Raw genomic sequence first — 26,303 nt, 5'->3', positions numbered from 1 at the left:
CAAATGTGTGCCACAGTCACTGGTACTTATAGATAAGAAAGATTGAAAGAGACAGGATATTTGTTTTACTCTAAAATCTTGATTTTTTTTATATGGCATTTGCATCCTAACTAAAGCACCTTTCTTTTTATGAAGACTCTTTAGCGATAATACAGTACCTGCATACGCCATCGATGATTTCTTTACGTAGTCGAGTGATTAAAAGAACAAAAATACTGCAATTGTTTACTCCTGACAAATAGACCGTTTTCATGGCTTTATACGTTGTTGGGGAGAAAGCCCTCATATCCGCCAAAGACTCAAAAACGGTAATAACAAAAGAACCAACCCCCAAAAAGGTGAAAGATGAGGAGACTTATGTCGAGGTAAGCAAATTAGAAATTAGGAAGTTTATCTTCACCAACTTCATGGTATTTAGATATAGACTCTTCTTTTGGTAGATAATAGAATGAAATTGTATTTGTGTGTATAATTTTTGTGTATGTACATCCCCTGTATATCTATGTATCCCTGCACTAGTTTATTTATGCAGTGTCAGATCTCTATCATCTTTATGGAACCTTATTTTTAGCTACAGTACATGTATTATCACGTAGAGGAGTTATAAAATTATCTGCCATAACCTACAAGTATTGCAGAAAAACACACCTGAAGGTCTGTATCTTAAATGATCAAGAACATTGAGGCAGAATGATTATTTCCCAGCCCTCTCTGAAAGACCTACTAGTATGATGATAGTTGTCGAATTTCACACAAATCATCAAGTTGAATCACTGGTCTCATTTCAGTTAAGTGTTTGAATATTGTAAATCACAGTATTCTGAATGTAAGATTGATATTTTAGGAAGTTGAGAAAATCATTGTCCGAGACTTCTTCCCAGATTTACCCCAAATGAGAGCTCAACAAGAATATCTTACTGCATTGGAAAAGAATGACACTGAAAAACTGCGATTGCTTCACATAAAGTATGGACCTAAACGTGGGACAACAAAAACTCCATCCATTTGTAAGTTTCTGTTATTTATGGTATGTAAAATGTGTCAACCAATTGATTGCTGACATATTTGTATGAGGGGGGATCATTGTGATTTGAGTTGTTAAGTCCTGAAATATCTAAAGATTCACAGATTTGAGGGCACATTGGTCTAAAGCTTCTAAAGTATCAAAAAAGTATGATATGTATTATGAACAGTGTGAAAGCACTCGGAGCAATTATCAAAGTCCATTTGGCTAAAGGTTTGTTGGTCCAAACTGGTCCTGCCTGAAGATGTGATTTGTTGATTGAAATATTAGCTTTTTAACAATAAATTTTTAGATGACACTCCTGCAACATTTGAGACTCCAGAGACAAGAAGAATTGGCTCACCCTCAAAAGAAAAAGACTCAACTGAAGCAAACAAGGAATCAGATCACCCACAGAGTGAAAAGAAATCTACCAAAAGTAAGAAGGGAACATGTCAGACAGTTTTACAATTTTATAGATGCATGTATTTTGATACAATAAATTTAGTTAATCTAAGACCTTATATATTGAATTAAGTTTGATTGTCTCTGTATTGTTTTGAATTAAAGGAATCAACCAGTGACCTACTATTTATTTCCCTTCTTTAAAGCCAAAAACCCAACAGATGTGACTTTAGATAAATACCTTGCCAGAAATACAAGTGAAGATAATGCTGCATTTGCTGAGATTCTAGAAGAAAACAAGAAGAAGCAAAGGGCAAAACATGAATGGTTGTATGAAGCAGAGAACAAGCAACATAAGGTAAGTTTAGTGGGTACAATTAAATAAATTGTTAAACCAGGGTTACGTAGTCTTCTGTTCATTCATCTGAAATATAAAATTTGTATTTTTCTTGGCCACAGTACTTGATTTAAGAATGATTAATTTAATTGCCTTAAAAAAAAGAAATCTGAAATATAATGAGTCATGCAATACCTTACAGGAGATGGAAGCCAATTTGGCCCTCCCTGGTGTGGAGGGACAGATGGCTATAGAAGCTGCTCCTCCAAAAGAACTGCAAACATGGAATTATGAGGCAAGAAACAAGCTGATGTATGTGCCAGAAGGTAAGTTTAAAAACCAATATATGTCAATATATTCAGCATTTTGTTCTAACAAAAATGTGTTTAAGAAACTTTATTTTGACTTTTCTTAAATTTTGTCAAGGTTACACAACATACTGTAGCATCTTCACTGCTATCTGTCAGTATCTTGAGGGTACTGTTTCTTCCTGCTGTCAGTTCAGTGGACACCTTTTTGGAATATTTTATGTGGACTTTCAAGTGTTAAATTAAAGAAGAGAACAGGTTTTTTCTTCATTTAAAAAATGTATGCCCTGAAATATTGTTCACTTACTAGGTGCCCCAGAATCGCTAGCAGAAAAACTCGAAAAGAAGCAGCCTCGTGAAATTATGCATCACAATACCAGATTTAAACTCAACCCTTTCAACAATGACAAGAGCAAGCAAGCAATCCAACATGCAGCCTCTATGCAGGCTTTTGCTAAACAGGGAAAAATTGGCCCCGATGGCAAAGAGGTGCTTCCTGTAGAGTCTCCCAGGGTGAATGGGTATGGCTTTATGGCCACACCCTCACCTAAACCAGGTAAGTAAGAGTATGAATGTTTTAATAGCCATTTTTGGCTTGTTATTTGTATTTTTCATGATATTAGAATATTGAATAAAATTACAGGACAACTTGCATCTTTAAGGAAGATATTTCCATTTTTGTTTCACAAATTTTGTTTAAACTTTTCATGTAAGAAAAGAAGAGATTTTAATGATCTCCAATGTATGTTTGTGACGCTTCAGGTGTAGATGAGTCTCCATTGATGACTTGGGGTGAAATTGAAGGGACTCCATTTAGACTTGACGGCAGTGATACTCCATATCAGAAATCGGCTGGTCCAAGTTTTAAAGTAAGAATACCAAAAAATTTAATTTTACTTTTAAAAGCAAATATAGAATTGTCAGTTAATAAGTTAAATATTAAAATTCCTTTTTGCACAGGACTACAAATCTTTGGATGTGTTACTAAGTGGTACATTATCATTGAGAAGTTCTCAATAAGAACTCCAAGATTTATTTATAAAAATATTTACATGTCTGCATGTACATATCTATGTAAGTTGAGTATTACAACATGTTGTAAAAGTGTTCTTTTTATCCAGATTCCAGACATTCCCAATAGAGACCGAATAGCACTGGAACTTGCGGAGAAAGCCAGCAAGGCACACAGGTCTAAAAAGGAGGAGACATTGAAAAGGATGACTGCAAACTTTGCCAGTCCATCACTGAGAACAGGTTCAGTGACAGACAGGATAAACACAATGTCACCAGCAGCACAGAGACTAGCTAGCGCAAAGCTTGGAATAAGAACTCACACAGATAAAGCTCTCAGAGCAAGTTACACTCCCTCACCTAGCCATAGACTGCCTGGGGATAAAACCCCATTAAGTATAACTCCTAACAGGACTCCAAAAACTGGTGGAACACCCAAGGTGGGGGCCTCGCCACAAACTCCAAAATCAACTCCCAAGAGAGACTCCAATGCAGCGTCCTTGACAGACAATTTACTGAATTTACCTAAAAGACCCAGGGCTTCGGAATTCTTCTAGTCTATAAATAAACCAAGCAGTAAAAGCAGTGTGGGAATGGAGATATGTTTCAGTGTACTTGGTGCACCATGCATTTAATGCATACTCTAGTCTTCATGAAAGTATATGACTAGAGATTAATGGCTTTTGAAGCATTTCATATGTTGCATACTTTGAAATGTAGTTTTTAATAAAAATGATAATTTGTAAGCAATCTCCTTATTTTTTCTTGGTATTTGATCTCTTTTCATAATTGTCAATGTATTACCCAAATACTTACTCACTATTCTTTCTATCAGCCTTTTTTTAACCTGGTTACATAGTGAAATGCCATATTGACTTCTGCGTTCTAATATTAAAAAGCCCGTTTGTCCTGAGCAACACGGTTTCAATGATAGCTATGTGCATTTTAAACAAAGTCCAGATGAGTTTATATATTTTACTCTTTCAGTAACAATATATGAAATAATGTATATCACTTTGAAAACACCACAAAATAAAATCGCAGGTAATTTAATGCTGAACTAGCCGCCTTTTGTAATAAGTGCCTAATATGGTTAAATCATGAACGTTATATAGAATGTATGCACTTGGTTCTAATAATGAGGGGCTTGTCTTGACGAAGTGAGTGACACCTTCAGGGAGTGGGTAAAACAAAAGTGCAAGTCGTGAATCAGCATTCCAGTCGCCAGCAAGAGGGTGAGTAATTTGATTGAATGGCTTCAATTACAACAATGCCATTTTAGAATCGTTCTTTATTTGCGTCAATATCACGAAAACCTGAAATCATGCTTTTGGTCCCATCGTTGTTGACTCATGACCTGGGATGAACGAGCACCACCCTTCAGTCATTTCTTTACGTACTCTGCAGTATTAACGTTGTACAAGTGTGCACCGTGGGTAACTCGGCGATCAGTCTGAAAAAAATCTAGATCTTACTGAGTGATAACGGAGGTAGAAGTCCAGAGCCTAAAGAGGACTTGGGTTAATATTGGCATTGCCAGTTTATGCAGCTTTTAGGGAATTACTATACGAATCCTGAAGGAACAGCTAGTTTTTTCTGGATATTATTATGGCAGTAATGCCATTAGTCGTCTATAAAATCACAATGTTTATTTGAACCAGGCACAATCGCAGCTTATTGATGCCTTAATTGGTGCTTTGTGTAATCTGTTTTTCTTCTCTGGATAAATATTGCTGAAGCCATATATGCAGGAATAACATCAAGAATCAATATTGTCCAGTGTTGAATAACCTAGCCTGCTTACACTTTTAAATATATGTACATGTATATGATTGATATGGTTTATCAATATAAGAAATGTATTGATTGGTGTTTTTCCATCAGTTATACGTTATTTTAGGCCTCATTTAAATGTTCTGTCAATCAAGAATGCTAGGGCATGTACTCTGCATGTACATATAAATAATGGATGTTACTACATATGTGCTGAATGATTATGGTTACCACTATTATGGAAATTGGGTATGAAAATGTTTCACCTAGTAAATGAACATTGCAAGCAGCGATAAGCTTTCAAGTTCAGAGCATTTGCTCTTTCCTGATTCATTGTATATAAAGTATCCAGTTTTATCCCTGTATAATTTCTGTTCAGGTTACAATTCCTGCATGAAGACAATTGTGGAGAGTCATACCATGTAGTGCTCTGCTGTGACATGTGATAATGGCATGTTTGCAATTCTGAGGTAAGTCTTGATTTTATGAATATTATGCATTTGGAATACAGAACTACAGAAGTTAAACTTATTCAACAATTCTGTTTTATTCCTCATGGACAATGTATATTACAATAAGGCATTTCTTTCTGTTTCCTTCACTCCATATTTATGATTGCCAAAATGCAAAAAATCTGGTTCTTAAGAACACATTGACTTATCTGTTGTATTGATTTTTCTTGTTTCTTTATCAAATTGAGCATGTTAGATAACGTGGCCCTCTATTACAAGAACAGATACCCAATGCATTTGGTCTTTTCTTCACTGCAGGAGATCTGTCTGACTGCAGAAGAGTAATGCCTATCAGAGTGTGCAATCTCACAGATGGAGAAAGTATCTCTTATGCTCTACCTCTTCTTATTGGAGAAGTACAACAAGAACAACCTCACATATCCGACACGTCAATTGATGTGTGGAATGAAACTACACAGGGTAGGCCAGGGAGAAAATATAAGAATGCTTTCGGTTGATGATATATATAATAAAGATGTACACATTTTCAAACAACAGTGAATTACAAACATATAAAAGGTTTTAGGAAATACTTATTTTATGAAAAATTAATCACTGGTTATGCAGAATACAGGTCAAAGCCAGGAATGTTCAAGGGGGGGGGGGGGGGGGGGGGGTAGAATGAATTGCTCTTTTTGCTGGGAAAAGGTCCCCTCTCGGTACAATTTGATGATCTAAGTATAAGAAGGTTTTGTGGTAAAAGGTCCAATTTTTCAGAAAAAGATCCCCCCCCCCCACCTTTTTTGAAACTGCTGGCTGCGGGCCTGAAATACTACTTTGATTTTGCTTTACTGATCACCACTGTCTTCTTTACAGGTAAAATTATCTCCTGGCCAGTTTTGGGGGGTCAGTTCAAAGCCTTGGTCCAGTTACAAGAGGGAATAAATAAAATTAAATTCAAGTCATGCACCAACCAAGATACCTTAAGTTATACTCTCATCTACAAGTGCCCAAACTTTGCAAAGTTTGTTCGGCCAATTTATATCAGGTGCTGTGACGACAATGGCTGCTTTCAAGGTCCACAGGGAGAAGACAACTCACCAGAGAGTGCTCAAAAACGCATCATACTTGGTGCCCAACTCATTCAGACTTTCACTGCTGAAAAACTATATGAACACAGCCTAGGGCGCAGAACATTCCAACTAGAAACTGATTCCAAGGGTCAGGTAGTCTGCCATGTTGTCACCACCAGTTTGACTCTCAGAGAGGCTCAGAGCAAGGAGGGAGGAGAGCTGTGGCAGCACTTTGCCAAAGAGCTCATGACGACAGACTTCCCTAATAAAGAGAACTGTAAGTGGTATGCCTTCATGTCCTTCACCAGGTACAACCCTCCAAGGGATGGGTCCATTCCAAAGACGCATGCTGAAGTTCTACAGCACACGAGAGGTCATTGTGCACTAGGTGTGTGTCTTTTTTGTCAGTCTTTCTTATTGTCATCACAATAATTTGCACCAGTTTTGATTATTGATAGCATATTTATTATTAATTATTTCACAGTGTTGGAAGTAGTCACCTTTTGCATGTTTCATATAATGTCAAAAAGTTCCCACGAGGAGTATGTTATATTTTCAATTTTAATCTAAAGATCATTATAGTATTGAAGTGAATTTTTGTCAAATATGACCAATCTTGTTTTTACAAGGATGGTCATTTTCTACTAAGTATAGGAACTGTCCTCTACAGGAAGGCACTATTTCCTACATCACCCATGAGAAGAATCTATTTATTATTTTTCTTGATAAGCATTTTATTTAACATTTACACATAGGTGGGGGTGGCTTGGCTTTATTTGGGACAGGCAATTTGCACACCTGGGCAGAGAGTTTGGATCAAGTTGTGAGTCATTTTACAGACTCCAGGAAAATTGACAGGACACTTCTGATGGATGACAGTGCATACAGGTGGGATTTTGGATATTAAAAATGCTGAAGTAAGCTTTTTATTGCATTGTTGCACAGTAAATGTTGTCTTGTATTAGTACTTCCAAAATTTTATGAGTTTTTAAAATCACATGATATGTTACAAACTGTATAACTTCTACATTCTGGTAAGATAACAGATCTTTTCAACATTTTGATATAGTGATGAGTTTTTTTTTTTTTTCGTTAAAAGGGGATTCTACTGGGCAAATTATGCCACTGGACTTGGGGCTTCCTTGCATGAATTAGGACACACATTTGATCTAGCTCACACCAATACTGGAATAATGGGACGAGGCTTTGATGATCTAAATAAGGTTTTTACTCTAAGAGGAGCCAGACCAGTCCCTCAAATTACATTCGGTGATAACAAACATGCACAAACAATATTTGAAACACAGGTATGTAAGGCTTATTCACATTTGGTTTACATCTTGAAATTTAAACTGTTTTATAGTAATGTAAGCTGGTTTGACTTGTGATAAATATGACATTTATAAGTTCTCAATAAATAAACTCTCATTATTCAGAAGAATGTGCTTTAAAATATTTGTTGTGAAGTACCTGCTATAAAGTTTTCTGTTGTAAATTATGACTAAAAAAATGTCACTGAAACAGTTCTCATGTCCTTTTTATTTTTAGGCTACAGCATCAAGACCAAAAGAGTCCCCCTCCGTGGTGCATATAGAGGCACAGTTTAGACCACTTCATGTTACTCAGGTTGTTAAGATACAAAATTATGATGGCACTGTAAATTCTCAGGTTGTTGCTGACCAGTCTGCGGCTTTACATAATACTCAGAAAGACCTGAGGGCCACAATCAAACAGCTGCAGCTCAGTAGGGAGAGTAAGTGGACAGTTTGCTGTGGCCCATAGTTGAGTTTCACACAAGAATGCATATGTTTGGCATATTCATTAAAAAAGAAAAGTAAAGCATTGGCTGACATAGTACCACCTTAATGTACAAAGATACTCATTGAAACATCAGACAACCTTTTTGATTCTTTTAATCAAAGTCTGAATGAAGGTTATATGTTGTCCCTAAGAAACAGCAATGTAAAACAACAGTGCTGAATGTTAAAAATTAAAAAGGATGTTTTAATTTGATTTTACAGATAGTATAGCTAGTAAATCATCAGGGACTGGTTCAAACAGCAGCTCAACAGTGACTACTCCAACAGCTGCTCATCCTGCACAGCTTCCATCATCAAACACAGGTTCAGGGAACTCCGTGCCTCAGGAGCAACCTTTAATCAAATTTGCAGATGATGGAGCCCACTGGTTTAGGTCCTCTGCTGTACTGCTTCGTTATCACAGGTAAGTTAACAAAATGATTATTTTCTTGTAAAAGTACATGAATTACAGATATAGATGAATATACACAAGTGAGTGATTGTTGATGAATATTAGAAGATTTTTGAGGATTCCAAGATTTTTTTGAATTTTATTTTTGCAGAAAAATGAATTTAAAAATGCTCTTTTAGAAATGTCTAATTTTTAGGTGGCTGAACCATACCAGTCCAAATGACCTAGTAGCAGCACCTGTGTTTATGGAGTAAGCAACAGCCCTTATTTGTTGTATTAAACCTGCATGCAGGTGAAAAGAACATATGAAAGTTTTAAAATGACATGTCAAAGAAAAGTATTAAAATGTCATGTGAGTAACAAAAAAGTTTTAAAAATATTTTATTCAATTCTTTAATGTTCCTTTTTCAATTACTTTTCTCCATCAACAAAATAACTCCCATTTATTTTTCCAGTGGCACATTGAAAGCAGAACCAGGGTTTCGTCTCATTGAACTACGTAGTGTCCCTGATGGTGTGGTCTTTCACCACTGGGAGTTTCTGAGTGAAGCACCACCCAAAGAGTTCAAACTGCACAAGGATGAGCTTGAAATTTTGCACAAAGAAGGGGAAGAAGTAACAGTAGTTGCTGAAGACAGCTGTGGTAATATTTTAAAGAAAAAGTTTGCCATTAGTGAACTACCTGCCTGAATGTTAGACAGAAGATTGATTGTCTACTCCATGAACAGTTTGATAAGTGTTTTCTGTATAGATAAATTCTGGCAACTCGTTTTTTGCGTGAAGTTTTAAATAGTTATGTTTTATGTAGAAAGACATCTGTCAATTTTACAGTCTGTTGGTGTGAGTTTTGTACATGGAACTTGGCTTAAATGGCAAGTGTTTAACAAGAAAAAAGTGCCATTAAGAGAAACATCTTTTGTCTCACAAAGAATAAAGGTACTGGCACATTTAGACAGTTCTTGCAGATATACAGTGTAAAGTTTAATGTCTATTTTTACAAGCATGTTTTATGCTGTCATGGATTAAATTTTCTTTTACTCCATTTATTATTCCCATATTCAGAAATTATATATTCTACTGTTAAAGATGGACTTGCTCTTTTTTATAATGGCAAGAGTCGAAAACACATAACTAGATTATAAGAAATGATTAGTAATGTCTCTTTACCAACTATAACTTGTGGTGAAAGTTTATCTACACATGCAAGTCATTCTTAACAGATTTTATTTAAATCTTCTGGTAAGTGATTTTAATTGTGAATAATGAATATGGTAATTATTAAGTCTTTTTGAGAATCAGCTTATCAATATTTCAATTTTCTGGGTTTCAGAGATTTTACTACTGAGATTACAAGATGCTATTAATTTAACCCAAGCTTTAAGTTTATAACAAAGTAACTTGATGAAAATTATGTAAAGATAATCATTCGTGCCCTTACTAATGCCTGGTAATTTAATTCTCCCACAAGTGCCACAGTTACTTCAGGAAACCTTATAGTTGATAGAACATGTTGAAGAAAAGTTGGTTTGTGTGATACACTAACAATTATGAAAGATTGCTACCCTCTACCAGGGCCGCAGATTGATTTATTCACAAGTTATTCACAGGTATGTCTTTAGATAAACAGACAATCATTTGGTTCTCTGTGTAATGTGGAAACTGTGTCTATAACATCTGCCACCCTGGTGGAGGGCAAAAGATTTCAAGAATTGTGTAATTTTAGTCCTGCAGCTGTATCGTATATTGAACAGCCTAAAGCATGTCACGCTCCTTTATTGATTTTAAAGATAGAGGATTTATTTTAAGAAATGTTTATTATTATTGTGTACCTGTCCCTTGAAATTGTTTTATATCCTTTTATTACTTTAAAGATATTGACTTAAGGATTTTATCTCTGAACCAAAATATAAATTGGCAAAAACACAAATAGTGATAATAAATAAAGGGTTTTATTTTTCTTATCCGTGTTATTAGATAAGGATTTGTATAAACTAACATGAATATAAAAAGGCTGTTATTCTAACATTAATTTTGGTTCAATCTACAACCGGAGGACATTCGTTAGTTTGCCTCGACAAGTAAAAGAATGGGTAGAACATTTTAACCAGATTTAAAAGGATGGATGTATTTTGCTCCATAACATATTCGGTTAAAAATTAATTGTACAGATTAGTTTATTGTTGAAATAAAATGTTTTATACAAGTGCTTGTGATTTTTGTCAGTTTTTTGCCACGCGTTTATACATAAAACTCCGTGCTGTCCTACGTGTCGTCTGCCAGTAAATGTAGCTCTGCTACTTGCATTTGATGTTACTCTGGCCACGGGGTGCGCTTGTTACAAGATAATTGTCTGGCATACTCAAATTTTGTAAATTATTTAGAGACGCTCCTCATATCGTAGGGTAGTTTGATGTCATTACGTTGTGATTTAGGCGCTGACCTAAAGGACAGGTTGTCGTTGATATATTTAATCTTTTGACTGTGCAAGGAAGATCCAGTCGACAGGTCCTTAGTAAAAAGGTGGCACGTTAAAAATACAATTTATCTTTCTCGTAATACACTGACATAGTTAAAAGACAATTCACATATGTGTGACCTCAGAGATAGTGTTTATGTTCCTCTCTTTGAGAACAGCAGGTATCTGACTCTCTTTTAGAAACCCTTTACCGTGACACACCCTACAATCTACATCGCTTGAATCCCGCCCCATGCAAAAATTTTTAAACCAATCAACAGCAGGGCCGAGTGATCCAAATCTACCTTGAGGTCCAATAATGGATAGGGCTGCAGTGAAGAAAAACAGTGCAAACAAGCAGGAAAATCCTATAACGGAGAAAATGAAAACGCCAAACTGGACGTAAAACTGGATGGTGGCGAACATCATGAAAACTGACGCTCCCAGCGTTGTGCAGGCTCCAGAGAGGACAGAAATGCCCACGTGGTGTAACATGTCCTTGATGCGGCCGCTGCGCGTCTCGTGAGGAGAGATATGGTAACCCTCTGCCAGGTGGACGACGTAATCCACAGCCAAGCCTACCACCATGCATAAGTTTAACGAACTCAGAACCTAAAACATAAGTAATTTATTTCAATTCATCACAGTATATAAATTTTGTGAAGTTATTTTACGGAAACTTTCCAGAGGACCAAAAGCGCAAAAAACGACTTAAAAATACAATTGTTACAAAATATGTAGTTAACACACGTATTCTTCCAGTCAGATTTGATAAAATTCAATAACAGAGTAATAATTTAGGTGTTGGACTCACTCCCAATTTCCACCCCAGAAGAGGCATCAACCCCACCACACAGACGGTCACCATGCACATGGTCAATGTAGCCAGGAAACCAACGATGATATTTCCTGTGGCAATCACGAGTAAGGGGAACGCTATGCCTATCCCTATGGCTATCCCAGTAATGGCTGTGTTTGCCATATTCTGGAACAAAAATTTATATTTTTCCTCTTTTACGAAGGCAAGACAAAAGCAAGCATACAAAACAACACTATTATTTAAAATGTTCCACTGCAAGTTGAGTCTTCTATTATATATCAGGTGTTAATTACTGCACCGTCAGTTCCACAAATCTATTTTGTATTTTCAGTAGGGCTGTGAAATATTATTTAAGTTTGGGAGAATAAATAGATTTCTAACCTCTTGTACTTTAAAGAAATGCCAAGTAGACCTTGTGCACTGAAACCCACCCTGCAGTGGACTCGGCATCCTGGACACCTGGGGGAAAACAGTATACATTTTTTCTGTTCAATGTAAAAGCATTGATTGAATTAAATTACTTGAAGATAGGATATGGATTTAAATGAACATATGCTTACTTGGGTTAAAGGCAAAGGGACGTCTTCTTACCAAATAACATGATGTACCTTTAATATGTTATGTGAAAATATTTTATGAACATTTGTTGCATTAGTACCGGTAGATTTCTCGAAAATACAGGGGGGGGGGGGGGGGTCGGTTTCGTATCCTGTCATTCCTAAAAACCGGACCTCCCCCCTTCAAATAATCCGAAGATCCACCCCTGCCTATTATCATTTCCCTAAAAAAGCATTCACAATTCACTTTCAAAAAGTTTGATAGGTTCTCTTTTCTAGAATAATAGAAGTAGGCTACCATTGCCTTATCTTACTTCATCGTTCACAAAGTTTTCCCAGGCGTCCATGACGGGCAGTCCAGTCACGTAGCCAGTAACTTGCGGGTTCAGGGTTAGGTTCACTGTTATCGCAGCGTACCTCAGTCTAGTGCCATACTTGACACCTTCGGTAAAAAAAGGTCAACATTAAAGGTAGGGGATCAGACTGCGTTCAAGAACTGAAGTACCTTTATCCCCACCCCACCCCCATCCCGTTGTACACACACACACACACACACACACACACACACACACCTCAAACTGAAACTAGAATTGACATTGGGCATTAAGGAAAAGTATCAGTAACATGATCAAAAACGCCAACATGAAGTACTTCTATGCCCCTCCTAAGCTTTTAAAAGAATATCAGAATGGCTTTTCCCCTACATTACGCTCAACTCTTTAAGTTGATAAATTAATGTCTTACCTGGAATAGTTTTGACGTTTTGAGTAAAACCATCATCATTCCATTCACCTAACAGAGTGTCGAATGCATCGAAATCTGCCGTCTTTGTAAGGCGGTAACCAGCACTCAGCCAGTAAGATAACCCAATCTGTATAAAATGAAAAAACGAGTATACTGTTTATATCCAGCTTTTATTTAGTACAAGACAATGTGCATATTCGGATAATAATATTAATAACAATTTGTATACATATGCGTATGTAAAATAAATCAATCAATAAAATAAATCATTTCATAGCGTTACACAGTAACGACTGAAAACGGTCTATCCACAACCTATTTACTAATTTTTTCACCCCCTTTCACAATCGGGGTAAAAGTCTACTTTCTGTAGGTCTTGCCCGCTAACGTTTACCTCAAAGTATCTATGGAACGTCTCTGGGACCGAGTTGTACAAATATGAATGTACTCCCATGAAACGCGCCATCTTCCGTTCAGTGAGAGGTAATGACAGCTGCAGGTCGTTTGGATAAATCGCTGTTCCATTGATGGTCTTATTTTCCTCATTCTACAAAATGTATAAAAATTCTATTTAACATGCAAGGAAGAAAATTCAAAATAAAAAAGGTTGCATCGACATGACCTGGAAACAAAACGATCCGGACCTAATAAAACCTGTCGCATAAATTGCTCATTTGCATAAAAAGTAAGAAAAAAGCAGCTTAAAAGGTTAAAATAAACAATGACCAAATAATTGTAAAATACGCATTCTTAAACAAAACCGGTTCACTCTTTTTTTAGACATGCATAACCATGTACCGTCAAACAAATGGACTTTACCTCAAGGAAGACCTGTAAGTTGTCCATGAAGCAGTTAACTTGTGCTTGTAATGTAAGTAAATCTCGCCGAATCTTCAACCTGTCAATTTCTGCATCAGTAAGGTTTCTTAAACGGTTGCAAAAGTTCTAAAATGAAAGTGGGACCTTCTTTTGCAAAACAACGAACAGCAACACATGTCATAAAATGAAATCTTAAACATCGCTATTAGAAAATAACAGAGTAACAGGGTTGCCCCCACTCTTTAAAAGAGAGAGAGAGAACATAATATTAAACTGGTATAGATCTATCGACATGGCATATTTAACTTGCAGTGTCGACGTCACAGAAAGCAAGACTTAGAGAGCCAAGCAAAATCTCCTCGTCATTATTATTTTTTTTTTTTTGAATGCCCCCCCCCCCTTACACAGTCACTTAAGTTTTGCTTCCTACGTGCTCGAATAAATATACCTTAAGCTCCAGCTGAGCCGATGGTGTGTTCAAATCGAAGGAGTTGTCCCAGACCGCCTTCCCAGTACAGTCTATATCGGATCCGTGGCATTTACTGAGGTCACGCTGCTTCAATCCCCATACTATATACACCGTGGCAAACCTGTCACTGTCCGCTGGGACAAACGCCTTGGCTTCTCTATCCAGTGCATTTGCAATGTTTGTGCCTGGTTTATACAGTGACAACTGAAATGAATAGGAAGTCGAAATACAAGACACTCTTTATGGAGGGTTTTATACATTTTGCAGAATGACCATTTCCCGTTTCTTTTATGTAAAATACTTCAATGGATATTAGTGCAATAAATATAAACATCTTCAGAGCAAAACTTCCATTTTGTTGTTTTATTAGCTACCCCACGCCCTTCTGCTCACAGGGTGGCTAATTGTTTATCGCCAATTTTGCTGCTTTGTAAAAAGGTGTAAAATAGTGATCGGTCTCCAACGTAATCCTGTAACTTTTGTACTTTTAGATATTTGTTTATTTGTTTTCATTTTTGTTTAGGAGAAATTTTCTTATTATCTAAGAGATTAAGGCAATAAATCCTTACGTACAGTACATGTATGAAAACCCTTTAGACTAATATTTCGACACTCTCTAAAAGTCCTGATGAAGCTTTATTGGTGAATATCAGTTATATTAAAATATATCATTAAGAGAAATGACAAAATAATATTTATTTCTTTAATTTTCTTAAAACCTACCTCTCCTTCTTCAACTTCAAGAGTGGTCACAAAATAAAGTCCTACCGCAAAAATCCCTAAAAAGAATACCACAATAATCCAACGAACTATTCTGTGGGTTGTAAATCGATACAAAGGCTCCCTAAAAAATCTAACAACGATATTTTCTTTCACTTTTGTCTTTTCTGGCTGTTCAAATTCCGTATCTGTTTCCGTTTGATCCATTTTACATGCACAGCAGCAACAACAACGGTAGTTTTCGAAATAAACGTGATATATAACAACAACTGCTGGAAAGAAAGTTATGACTGTTAGATAGTTAACACCTATCATAATTCCTGCAAATACCCCAAAGCTCCTGAGGGGCAACAGGGGCGACATACAGCTGACAAGGAAAGCTATCATCGTCGTAAGAGAGGTTACTAGCATTGTGCCCGCTGCTCTACGGTAACAGTCTGAGAGTCGGTGCGCTAAACTGATGTACTTATTCTGCGCAGTCTCCCGCCATGTGTCGTAGAATACAAAGACATCGTCAGCTCCAATCCCTAGGATTATGTAAATTGCCAAGATTTGAAAAAAGCCAAAATATCTAAAGTCTGCAATGATACGATAGATCAGATTTGTCCCACAAAACCCTGTCACAATCGTCAAAACCGCCCACCCCGTGATCCATAGCGATCTGGTTTGAAACCAAATGAAACAGAAAATGAAAGCGAAACTGCCAACAGCCAGTAACGTATCAATCACCACTCGAGTCAAAATGTCATTTCTAAAAATAAGAAAGCTGTAGTAGAATAACGACAGTCCTTGGGGTTGTTTTTTCTTGAATTCTCCTAACTTTGGCTCGATGTGGTTCACGAGAAAGGCTTCGATTTTCTGACGTTGTTCGTCCCTCTCGCCTCCAGTTTCCAATGGATAACCCAACGGTAAAGAACTTCGAGTTATATTAGACCGAGCACTTCTAAGGTCAACCTTGGAGCCAATGCCTAGAAAATACTGAAACTCAACTCTGGTTAACGTATTGTTTTGAGCTTCAAACAAAACAGTAGGAATGTTGCCAAAAGTAGGATCATTAAACTTGCTACTGATGTGTGCCAAACTGCCGTCAAAGTAGCGAAGGATAGACTTTGGTTTTATGCATGTTCTGTAAAAATCCAGTTGGCAAAATGAGTCCTGATATTCAGATATATTGTAAATGCCCTCCTCCAACGTTTTCATCTCCTGAAGTATATCTTTTGTAAATACATTTCCGCCAGGAATTTCATAGAACAAAAGTACATTGTCAACAGTGACGCTTCTATTCCAAAATGTTCGCACAGTATCTGTAGTTACTCTGCGGATCCGCCCAGTCTCGTTGTTTCTGAGGCGCCACGCCAAATCTCGCAAGCGTGTGGGGTCTTCATTGAGATTCATCGGGAAGGAGAGAAACTCAAGGGGGAATATGTCATATCCAGCAACAAATAATATGACCGTGACCACCACAAAGGCGATGTGAAATCCTAACGTTATACCTATACTCAAATGAAATTAAAAGCATCAGTGATTTAATTATAATGACAGAAAAAAAGAAGACGTAATAAGACTTTACTATTACATCTGATAGCCAAATGGCAAGAAAAAGCATATTAGTGGCGACCGAGTATCAAAATTCATAGTGAATGATATTGGGAGTGTTTGATAGTATTATTTTAATTCTATACAAAAAATTCCTCAAACTCACAGAAGGCAGATTTGGGGTAGTTGGCCACAAATTTGCAGTATAACACTGGATCTCTGTCCCGCTGACGCTGCCTCCTTTCTTCCGCGTGTTCTTCATCGTGTTCTTTAAGTGCATTAGCCTTCTTTTCCTTTTTTCTTTTTTCATTTTTTTCGTAGACAGGTAATACAGTTTTCTCAAAAGTAGGTGCCGCATCATTGCTGTGACTAAATTGTTGTTGAGAGGGGATAGCTGTCGCGTGACCGTTGAGTGACCAGTCGCTAGCACCGATGTGACCATTCTCATACGGTTGGCAACTTTCGTGATCTCTTTCGGGCGTACCGCGGTCGTTCTGGTTGTGATATGGAAAAGAACGGTCTTTTCGATGATCATTTGATGGAAGTGATGATTCAAAATGCCGTGCATTACCACTCCTGGGGTGATAGGGTTCGGGAGGCGATTTGGTCGTGTCTAAATCCATTGTAAATTTCACTGTAAAAGAAGACTCAAAATGTATAAATCATTTATTGATTCCTTTTTCCCCTAGTTCCCCTTTTTTCCAAATCATATCGGTGGGTTTCAACACAGAGAACAGATCACCTTTACAAAACGTTTTACTCAGTAATCTACTACAAAATTTCTGAAATTGCATTTTTTTGGGGGGTGACATTTAACAACAACCTGGATCCACCACTGTCAGTGCTTAACCTTTACTTTATGTATACTTAAAGATGCTTTTCTACCTTTTTTAAAGTTTTATTTTTGCAATTTCTTAGCTGCAAAAAGATAAATAAAATTATCACCTGCCTCCTTTATTTATCTGTCTTCAAAGACCTACACACATAATACACTTTCCATTAAAACTTGAGCTAATTTGTACAGTTGTATTTGGTTGATTACTCACAAGACTGGCGTAAATTTGAAAACTTCATAAAGATATGTTAAGTGCATGATCACACAGCAATCAACTTAAGCACTCACAACTTCCTCATTCGAATAATCCCACAGACATGTGTAGAACAGTTAAAGAGGAGCACGTGCATTTTTCCCATCTGACAGCGTTTGTGTGTGGGGGAAACGCGAGTTTTGTCTTTAGCTGCCTCCGGTCTTTAAAAAGTTGCTGTGCATAATTTTGTTTGACTAAAGTAGATGATCTTTCATGACAGGAGGGTTAGAAGTGTTGGTCGACATTGCCACTGATGTAAATCTTTTTAAAACTACAACTGAGTCGATACGGATACTGTTGGAGTCATCAAAGCTTTCTAAATATCACACACCCACACATTTTTGTAAAAGAACTTTTGGGAGATCCTTAAAAAGGATAACCTTTTCTATTCTCATTCCATCAGAAGTCTCTTACCTTACATTAATCGTCAACACGAGTATGGCAGGACAACTGCCCCCCCCCCCCCCCCCCCCCCCCATTTTTCTCATTTTCTAAGCATTTTTTTCAGCCTGTGATCCTTTTTTTTTTTTCTCTTAGTTATACTACTTGAAACTATATACTGGCATTTGGTTGGTTTTTGTGACAAAAAATTGACTTTGTATGCATCTTTAATGTGAAAACATTAGAGTATATGCACAATTGGCATACATGTACAAGGTATACTGAAAACAAAGTTTCCAGTGAAGATTGATATATTCAAGAGTAATGAGATTGCTCTTGATTATTTTACTAAGGTTAAAAATTTGCCAATATTTGTGGCCCTTATTTGTCTTTGCCTAATATAATAGATCAAAATGTGATGTATTGTTTTCGGATGGTTTCGAAATACAAATTGTTTATACTTTGGTTGTGATATTATGCCATCAACCCAAAAAATGTTAAGTCCATCATTATACCATTCTTTTTTCCCCTATTTTTTCTTTTCTTCAGAATTTGTAAAGCTGCTCAAATCAAATTGAAGTGGTTGTTTTCCTACCTCGCTGTACCTCATAGATACAAACTATGACAAACATCCTGAATTGAAAGGTTTTACAGGGTAAAATATGTTTTTCTTACCCTTGTTGGACTGAATTTATTTTTTGAAAATACGCCATCTTAAACTCGGTACTTTCCCGTTTTTGTTTACTTCCTCCTTGGCGCTGAAAAGCCATTTATCCATAATTTTTTTTTCAAACAGAACCACAAGAATACGTTATAAAAGATTTGAAAGAATAGGTTACTATGAGTCAACGTAATCGAATGTCAACTTGCTCCGCACCCGGTGCTAATGCACCCCTGTCAGGAAATCTTGACACCATCGCCCTATAGCAAAATTGTCTGTCGTGTGCTTCTAGTTTTGTGTCCACAGCGAAAGCCTCTCCTCTCGATCCCAAAGCAACCGATTGTCACGAGACTCTGTTACATTTCACTTCACAAATTAACTTCATCCTACTCTTGTAACCTAATCCCAGTTTAAAACAAAACAAGTTTAGAATGTTTTTTTTTTTAGTTTTGTTAACTAGTTTTAGAAATCCGTGGTTGATGGTACGTACATTACAAAATTTCATATCGTCATAAATTTTTTAATATTACTTCAATGCCTCTTATTTGTTATGATTGTAATGGTTTTTATCATTGTTTGAATGTTTTATACAACGCATAAGGACAATTACTTATCAATTATGCGATTTTTTTACTATTTTAATTTTCTTTTTTTTTTTTTTTTTTTTTTTTTTTTGGGGGGGGGAGGGGGGGGGGGAAGAAGGTAGGCTTAAGTGATCAGCAGTTTTCTTTATCTTTATAGGCCTACTTATTCCCATCTTCATCTTGCATGATTACACCAATCCGTTTGAATAAAAAAATCGTTACATTGTTACACTGGCACATTTTCAGTAAATTAATTGTATATATTTATAAACCTCTCCAAATGCCTTGAAACGACCATCAAATCATTGTCCAGAGAAGCAATCTTATCATCTGAAATATCTGCCTTTTTCATTTAAAAACCCTGTCTTTTGTCTTTGTAAGTGGGGAACTAATGTTTAAAAAATGTTTATTCTTCAATTCCAATTCTGCAAATAAGACGAATTCTTTTATAAGCCAAAGTATAGTTGTTCCTGTCTATTTGTGCATAGGGATGCAAAACCATATACCAGTATAACGCAGATTGTCACCACGTGACCCCTGTTACAACTCAACACCTGTTCACATGAAGGCCTCGTGATAAGGTCGAAGCGTTTTGACTTTCTTTTCAAAATGTAAGATCCAGTCCACATCAATTCAAATATATTATTATTACCTCCTTAAAACTGAACTGTTTTAGTGTAATTATTTATTGAGTATTTTTCTCTATTTGACATTATCATCTGTTAAGATAAATTCATGTTTTAGTATATAATTTCAAATTAATACATGTCAGATAGATTGCAAAAGACCTAAAACACTGAAGAAAATATATTCGATAACGTAGTCGCAGTAAGTTATTACTTCAAATCTTTTATAACTTATTTTTACGGTCCTCTTTGAAAAAAAATTAACGCACAAAAGGAGAAGGGAAGCGCTAATAGCTCGTATACTTACCTCTAAGTCGGACAAGATTTCTGCCTACAGATCAAATCAAAAATAGCCTGGTAGAATTATTTCGGACTGAGCATGCCAGAGTTTAGATTCTTAAACTTCAACCTGCGTTTTTTTTTAAATATATAATCATGATCTACACATGCGCGCTCAGTACCAGAGCCTTGCTAACATTTGTGAGTAATCATGTGTACGAGTGTTTGTTTTAGTTTATACTTCCTTCTTGGCGCTGAAAAGCTATTTCTCCTTTGTAGTCTTTCAAACAGAAACACAAGAATACGTTATAAAGGATTTGAAAGAATGGGTTACTATGTGTCTACGTAATCGAATGTCAACTTGCTCCGCACCCGGTGCTAATGCACCCCTGTCAGGAAATCTTGACACCATCGCCCTAAAGCAAAATTGTCTGTCGCGTGCTTCTAGTTTTGTGTCCACTACCTTCCAAATGATAAAAATAAAGATTTATTCAGACGCTGTATATGTATTATGAAATACTTATGAAACGTCTGAAGTTCAAAATGGAAATAAAATTAGACTTGCCTTTAAATGTTAAAATTCATCGATTAGAATACTAATTGTAACTAATAAATATATCAATTTTTACCAATAAAATGTAGAGAAGCACCAATGCTCCTCTTCTGAGTGAAAATGAGAGATCTAGTTCTTCCAAAATTTGCCACAGCACGTTGAACATTTGTACATCTCAAAATTCCATATCCTCATTTAGTTTTTTTACTATGATTATTTGTTTATAATGATTCAATGTCTTTTTTATTATTTGAATGTTTTATATAACGCGTAATTAATTTTCTATCAATTATACGATTTCGTTACTAATTTTCTTCAGTTTTTTCCTTTTTGGGGGAGGGGAGATGGGAAAAGGAAGGTAGGCTCAATTGATCAGCAGTTTTTTAAATCTGTTATTTATTTCCTTATTCATCTTGTATAATTACAGCGAGCCCTTTGGATGTTATTTTGAAACATTTTCATGTTTTAGTGCATTGTATATACCCTTATATTATATATATATATTGTCTTGCATAAACAATCATAACATTGTCTAGGGAAGAAATCTTATCATCTGAAATATCAACCTTTTTCATTTAAAAGCACAGTCTTATGTCTTTTTTTGCCACAGGAAGCCGAATGTGCAAAACTGGGCTAACATCAGTAGCTTCGGAATTAAGCTGACCAGCTGTGTGGAGGTAACACCATAGATCTAAAGCCGCTGTCACAACCAGACGCACGAATTTCAGGATCGTACGTCCCCTGCGATTTTTGGGTGTTGCGGAGGCCGTGGAGGTCGTAGAGGTAGAGGTAGAGGAAAGTCTGCCTTGCGAGTCGCAAGGGCCACATGAGATGTCCTTTCAAGCAGGGACGCTAATTGCAAGGAGCGATGGCCGTGGAAATTGTACTCATTTCTTGAGTTTGTCTTGCTTCCTGTGTACGTGGCACACACTCACCACTTACGAAGGGAATGCAACGCACGGCGAAAGTAGTGCCTTTTTGCGGCAGTTTTGCTTCAGACTTGCCTCACACGTTTGTGGTGACGTACTGACGGCGTACGTCAGTTTTGCTTCCTGTTCTCCTCTTCTTTCTTTTTCCTCCTCCCTTTTTCTACTATGTAAGCTTCTTTCTCTTGCCTTTTGGAGGCATATTAGAAACTAAATTGAGCAAAAATTTGAAAATTTTGAAAATAGTTGTACACGTTTCATAGTCGACGTTTATTGTAAAGACACGAGCGTGCGTCGTGAGCACGCCTTTTATACACCAGGCGTGGGGGTGACGCACGTGCGACGCATTCCCGGTGTGCTCTCGACTTTGTTCGTTAGTTGTGAGGGCGTGTACCTTACTCAACACGCAAAGGGCACTTGCTCCTTCATTGCTTGCGACGTGTGTCTTGCACAGCGCGCGTCTCTCTTGCTAACTCCGTGCGAGGGGAGCAAGTTACTCTTGTGGCCTCGCTGTTCGCAGGCTATTCGTAGAATCTTTTGGACATGTCCAACATCCTCCGTACAATGCCTCTTGTTTTTTATGATTGTAATGGTTTTTATCATTGTTTGAATGTTTTATGCAACGCATATAATATAATATAATAAGGACAATTACTTATCAATTATGCGATTTTGTAATTTTGATACTATTTTACTAAGTTTTTTTTTTTCTTTTTTGGGGGAGGGGGAAGGAGGCAGGCTTAAGTGCAGTTTTCTTTATCTTATGCTTATTCCGACCTTCATCTTGCATGATTACACCAATCCTTTGGGATAAAAAATCGCATTTTACATGTTATACTGACACTTTTTACAGTATTTAATGTATTGTATATATTTATAAACCTTTCTGAATACCTTGAAGCGACCATCAAATCATTATCCAGAGAAGCAATCTTATCATCTGAAATATCTGCCTTTTTCATTTTAAAACCCTGTCTTTTGTCTTTGTAATTGGGGAACTAATGTTTAAAAAATGTTTATTCTTCAATTCCAATTCTGCAAATAAGACGAATTCTTTTATAAGCCAAAGTATAGTTGTTCCTGTCTATTTGTGCATAGGGATGCAAAACCATATACGAGTATAACGCAGATTGTCACCACGTGACCCCTGTTACAACTCAACACCTGTTCACCTGAAGGCCTCGTGGTTTTGACTTTCTTTTCAAAATGTGAAATCCAGTTCACACCAATTCAAATATATTATTATTATTACCTCCTTAAAACTGAACTGTTTTAGTGTAAATTATTTATTAAGTATTTTTCAATGTTAGATATCATCATCTGTTAAGATAAATTCATGTTTTAATATATAATTTCAAATTAATACATGTCAGATAGATTGCAAAAGACCTAAAACACTGAAGAAAATATATTCAATAAGGTAGGCGCAGTAAGTTATTACTTGAAATCTTTTATAACTTATTTTTGTGGTCCTGTTTGAAAAAAAAATAACGTACAAAAGGAGAAGGGTAGCGCTAATAGCTCGTATACTTACCTCTAAGTTGGAAAAGATTTCTGCCTTCAGATCAAATCAAAAATAGCCTGGTAGAATTATTTCCGACTGAACATGTCAGAGTTTTGATTCTCATACTTCAACCTGCTTTTTTTTTTATATATAATCATGATCTAAACATGCGCGCTCAGCACCAGAGCCTTGCTTACATTTGTAGGTAATCATGTGTAAGTATGACATATTTGTTTACGAGTGTTGGTTTTAGTTTATACTTCCTTCTTGGCGCTGAAAAGCTATTTCTCCTTTGTAGTTTTTCAAACAGAAACACAAGAATACGTTATAAAGGATTTGAAAGAATAGGTTACTATGTGTCTACGTAATCGAATATAAACTTGCTCTGCACGGTGAGGGGAGATGGGAAAAGGAAGGTAGGCTCAATTGATCAGTAGTTTTTTTAATCTGTTATTTATTTCCTTATTAATCTTGTATAATTACAGCGAGCCCTTTGGATTAAAAAACGCACTTTACATGTTAAATTGAAACATTTTCATGTTTTAGTGCATTGTATACACCCTTAAATTATATATATTGTCTTGCATAAACCATCATAACATTGTCTAGGGAAGAAATCTTTTTTCATATAACAGTCCATTCCTTTTTTTTTTTTTTTTTTTTTTTGCCACAGGAAGCCGAATGTGCAAAATTGGGGTAACATCAGTAGCTTCGGAATTAAGCTGACAATGTGTGGGGTGGTAACACCATAGATCTAACCAATAAAACCATTCAATTCTTTCAGTCAGTCATCGAATGCCTCTCTCGATCCCAAACGAACCGATCATCAAGAGACTCTGTTACATTTCACTTCACAAATTAACTTTATCCTACTCTTCAAACGTGTAGCATAATCCCAGTTTCAAACAAAGCAAGTTCAGATGTTTATTCAGTTTTGTTAAACTTGTTTTAGAAATCCGTAGTTGATGATATGTACATTTCAAAAAATTATATCCTCATAAATTTTTAATATTACTTCAATGCCTCTTGTTTTTTTTACGATTGTAATGGTTTTTATCATTGTTTGAATGTTTTATGCAACGAATATAATAAGGACAATTACTTATCAATTATGCGATTTTGTTATTTTGTTTCTATTTTACTAATTTTTTTTTTAAAGGGGCGAAGGAGGCAGGCTTAAGTGATCAGCAGTTTTCTTTATCTTATACTTATTCCAATCTTCATCTTGCATGATAACACCAATTATTTGGCATAGAAAATCGCATTTTACATGTTATACTGACACTTTTTCAGTATTTAATGTATTGTATATATTTATAAACCTTTCTGAATACCTTGAAGCGACCATCAAATCATTAGCCAGAGAAGCAATCTTATCATCTGAAATATCTGCCTTTTTTTATTAAAAAACCCTGTGTTTTGTCTTTGTAAGTGGGGAACTAATGTATAAAAAATGTTTGTTCTTCAATTCCAATTCTGCAAATGAGACGAATTCTTTTATAAGCCAAAGTATAGTTGTTCCTGTCTATTTGTGCATAGGGATGCAAAACCATATACGAGTATAACGCAGATTGTCACCACGTGACCCCTGTTACAACTCAACACCTGTTCACCTGAAGGCCTCGTGATAAGGTTGAAGCGTTTTGTCTTTCTTTTCAAAATGTGAGATCCAGTTCACACTAATTTAAATATATTATTATTACCTCCTTAAAACTGAACAGTTTTAGTGTAAATTATTTATTAAGTCTTTTTCTATATTAGACATCATCATCTGTTAAGATAAATTCATGTTTTAATATATAATTTCAAATTAATACATGTCAGATAGATTGCAAAAGACCTAAAACACCGAAGAAAATATATTCGATAGGTAGGCGCAGTAAGTTATTACTTGAAATCTTTTATAACTTATTTTTGTGGTCCTGTTTGAAAAAAATTTAACGTACAAAAGGAGAAGGGTAGCGTTAATAGCTTGTATACTTACCTCTTAGTTGGAAAAGTTTTCTGCCTTCAGATCAAATCAAAAATAGCCTGGTAGAATTATTTCCGACTGAACATGCCAGAGTTTTGATTCTCATACTTCAACCTGCGTTTTTTAATTATATAATCATGATCTAAACATGCGCGCTCAGCACCAGAACCTTGCTAACATTTGTAGGTAATCATGTGTAAGTATGACATATTTGTTTACGAGTGTTGGTTTTAGTTTATACTTCCTTCTTGGCGCTGAAAAGCTATTTCTCCTTTGTAGTTTTTCAAACAGAAACACAAGAATACGTTATAAAGAATTTGAAAGAATAGGTTACTATGTGTCTTCGTAATCGAATATAAACTTGCTCTGCACGGTGAGGGGAGATGGGAAAAGGAAGGTAGGCTCAATTGATCAGCAGTTTGTTGTTTTTTTTTTAATCTGTTATTTATTTCCTTATTCATCTTGTATAATTACAGCGAGCCCTTTGGATTAAAGAACACACTTTACATGTTAAATTGAAACATTTTCATGTTTTTTTTTAAATACAAAATCATGATCTACACATGCGCGCTCAGCACCAGAGCATTGCTATCATTTGTGAGTAATCTTGTGTATGACAAATTTGTTTACTAGTGTTGGTTTTAGTTTATACTTCCTTCTTGGCGCTGAAAGGCTATTTCTGAAATGCTATTTGTAGTTTTTACAGCAGAACCACAAGGATACGTTATAAATGATTTGAAAGAATAGGTTACAGGGTAATATATGTTTTTCTTACCCTTGTTGGACTGAATTTATTTTTTGAAAATACGCCATCTTAAACTTGGTACTTTCCCGTTTTTGTTTACTTCCTCCTTGGCGCTGAAAAGCCATTTATCCATAGTTATTTTTTTCAAGCAGAACCACAAGAAAACGTTATAAAAGATTTGAAAGAATAGGTTACTATGAGTCAACGTAATCGAATGTCAAGTTGCTTTGCACCCGGTGCTAATGCACCTCTGTCAGGAAATCTTGACACCATCGCCCCATAGCAAAATTG

At 36.0% G+C, this 26,303-nt stretch overlaps 3 protein-coding genes across 6 annotated transcripts; 2 read left to right on the top strand and 1 right to left on the bottom strand.

The window, feature by feature from the left end:
• Positions 1 to 140: 140 nt before the first annotated feature.
• Positions 141 to 3,814, top strand: LOC106151088 (splicing factor ESS-2 homolog). The gene is made up of 8 exons (XM_086999466.1): positions 141 to 365; positions 845 to 1,007; positions 1,317 to 1,442; positions 1,615 to 1,766; positions 1,948 to 2,071; positions 2,364 to 2,609; positions 2,816 to 2,922; positions 3,175 to 3,814. Exons 1-8 carry the CDS (start codon positions 252 to 254, stop codon positions 3,619 to 3,621), a joined length of 1,479 nt encoding a protein of 492 aa, XP_086855592.1. The 5' UTR covers positions 141 to 251; the 3' UTR covers positions 3,622 to 3,814.
• Positions 3,815 to 4,195: 381 nt separating this feature from the next.
• Positions 4,196 to 10,779, top strand: LOC106151103 (uncharacterized). Of its 2 annotated transcripts, XM_086999464.1 has the most exons (10): positions 4,196 to 4,299; positions 5,217 to 5,307; positions 5,608 to 5,769; positions 6,166 to 6,750; positions 7,118 to 7,250; positions 7,462 to 7,669; positions 7,911 to 8,115; positions 8,384 to 8,585; positions 8,770 to 8,823; positions 9,029 to 10,779. In XM_086999464.1, exons 3-10 carry the CDS (start codon positions 5,634 to 5,636, stop codon positions 9,261 to 9,263), a joined length of 1,758 nt encoding a protein of 585 aa, XP_086855590.1. In that variant the 5' UTR covers positions 4,196 to 4,299; positions 5,217 to 5,307; positions 5,608 to 5,633; the 3' UTR covers positions 9,264 to 10,779. The 2 variants fall into 2 exon arrangements, with proteins under 2 accessions (XP_086855590.1, XP_086855591.1); XM_086999465.1 differs by lacking the exon at positions 9,029 to 10,779 and having other exon boundaries at positions 8,753 to 8,809.
• Positions 10,504 to 25,518, bottom strand: LOC147764339 (protein dispatched homolog 1-like). 3 transcript variants are annotated; one of them, XM_086999462.1, is made up of 11 exons: positions 25,280 to 25,518; positions 16,860 to 17,327; positions 15,161 to 16,650; positions 14,417 to 14,641; positions 13,969 to 14,094; positions 13,544 to 13,696; positions 13,150 to 13,276; positions 12,720 to 12,847; positions 12,230 to 12,307; positions 11,843 to 12,013; positions 10,504 to 11,640 (listed from the first exon to the last, which is right to left on the bottom strand). In XM_086999462.1, the coding sequence occupies exons 2-11, from the start codon at positions 17,314 to 17,316 to the stop codon at positions 11,155 to 11,157; spliced, it is 3,441 nt and encodes a 1,146-aa protein (XP_086855588.1). In that variant the 5' UTR covers positions 17,317 to 17,327; positions 25,280 to 25,518; the 3' UTR covers positions 10,504 to 11,154. The 3 variants fall into 3 exon arrangements, with proteins under 3 accessions (XP_086855588.1, XP_086855587.1, XP_086855589.1); XM_086999461.1 differs by lacking the exon at positions 25,280 to 25,518 and adding an exon at positions 23,326 to 25,236; XM_086999463.1 differs by lacking the exons at positions 12,230 to 12,307; positions 12,720 to 12,847; positions 25,280 to 25,518 and adding an exon at positions 23,326 to 25,242 and having other exon boundaries at positions 11,194 to 11,640.
• Between the last annotated feature and the right edge of the window lie 785 nt (positions 25,519 to 26,303).

The sequence above is a fragment of the Lingula anatina genome, chromosome 1, assembly GCF_051362555.1.
Source record: "Lingula anatina isolate TDL-2025a chromosome 1, LinAna3.0, whole genome shotgun sequence".
Lineage (NCBI taxonomy): Eukaryota > Metazoa > Brachiopoda > Lingulata > Lingulida > Lingulidae > Lingula > Lingula anatina.
The sequence above is the reverse complement of the archived record's forward strand: the minus strand, read 5'-3'. Positions and strand labels throughout refer to the sequence as shown.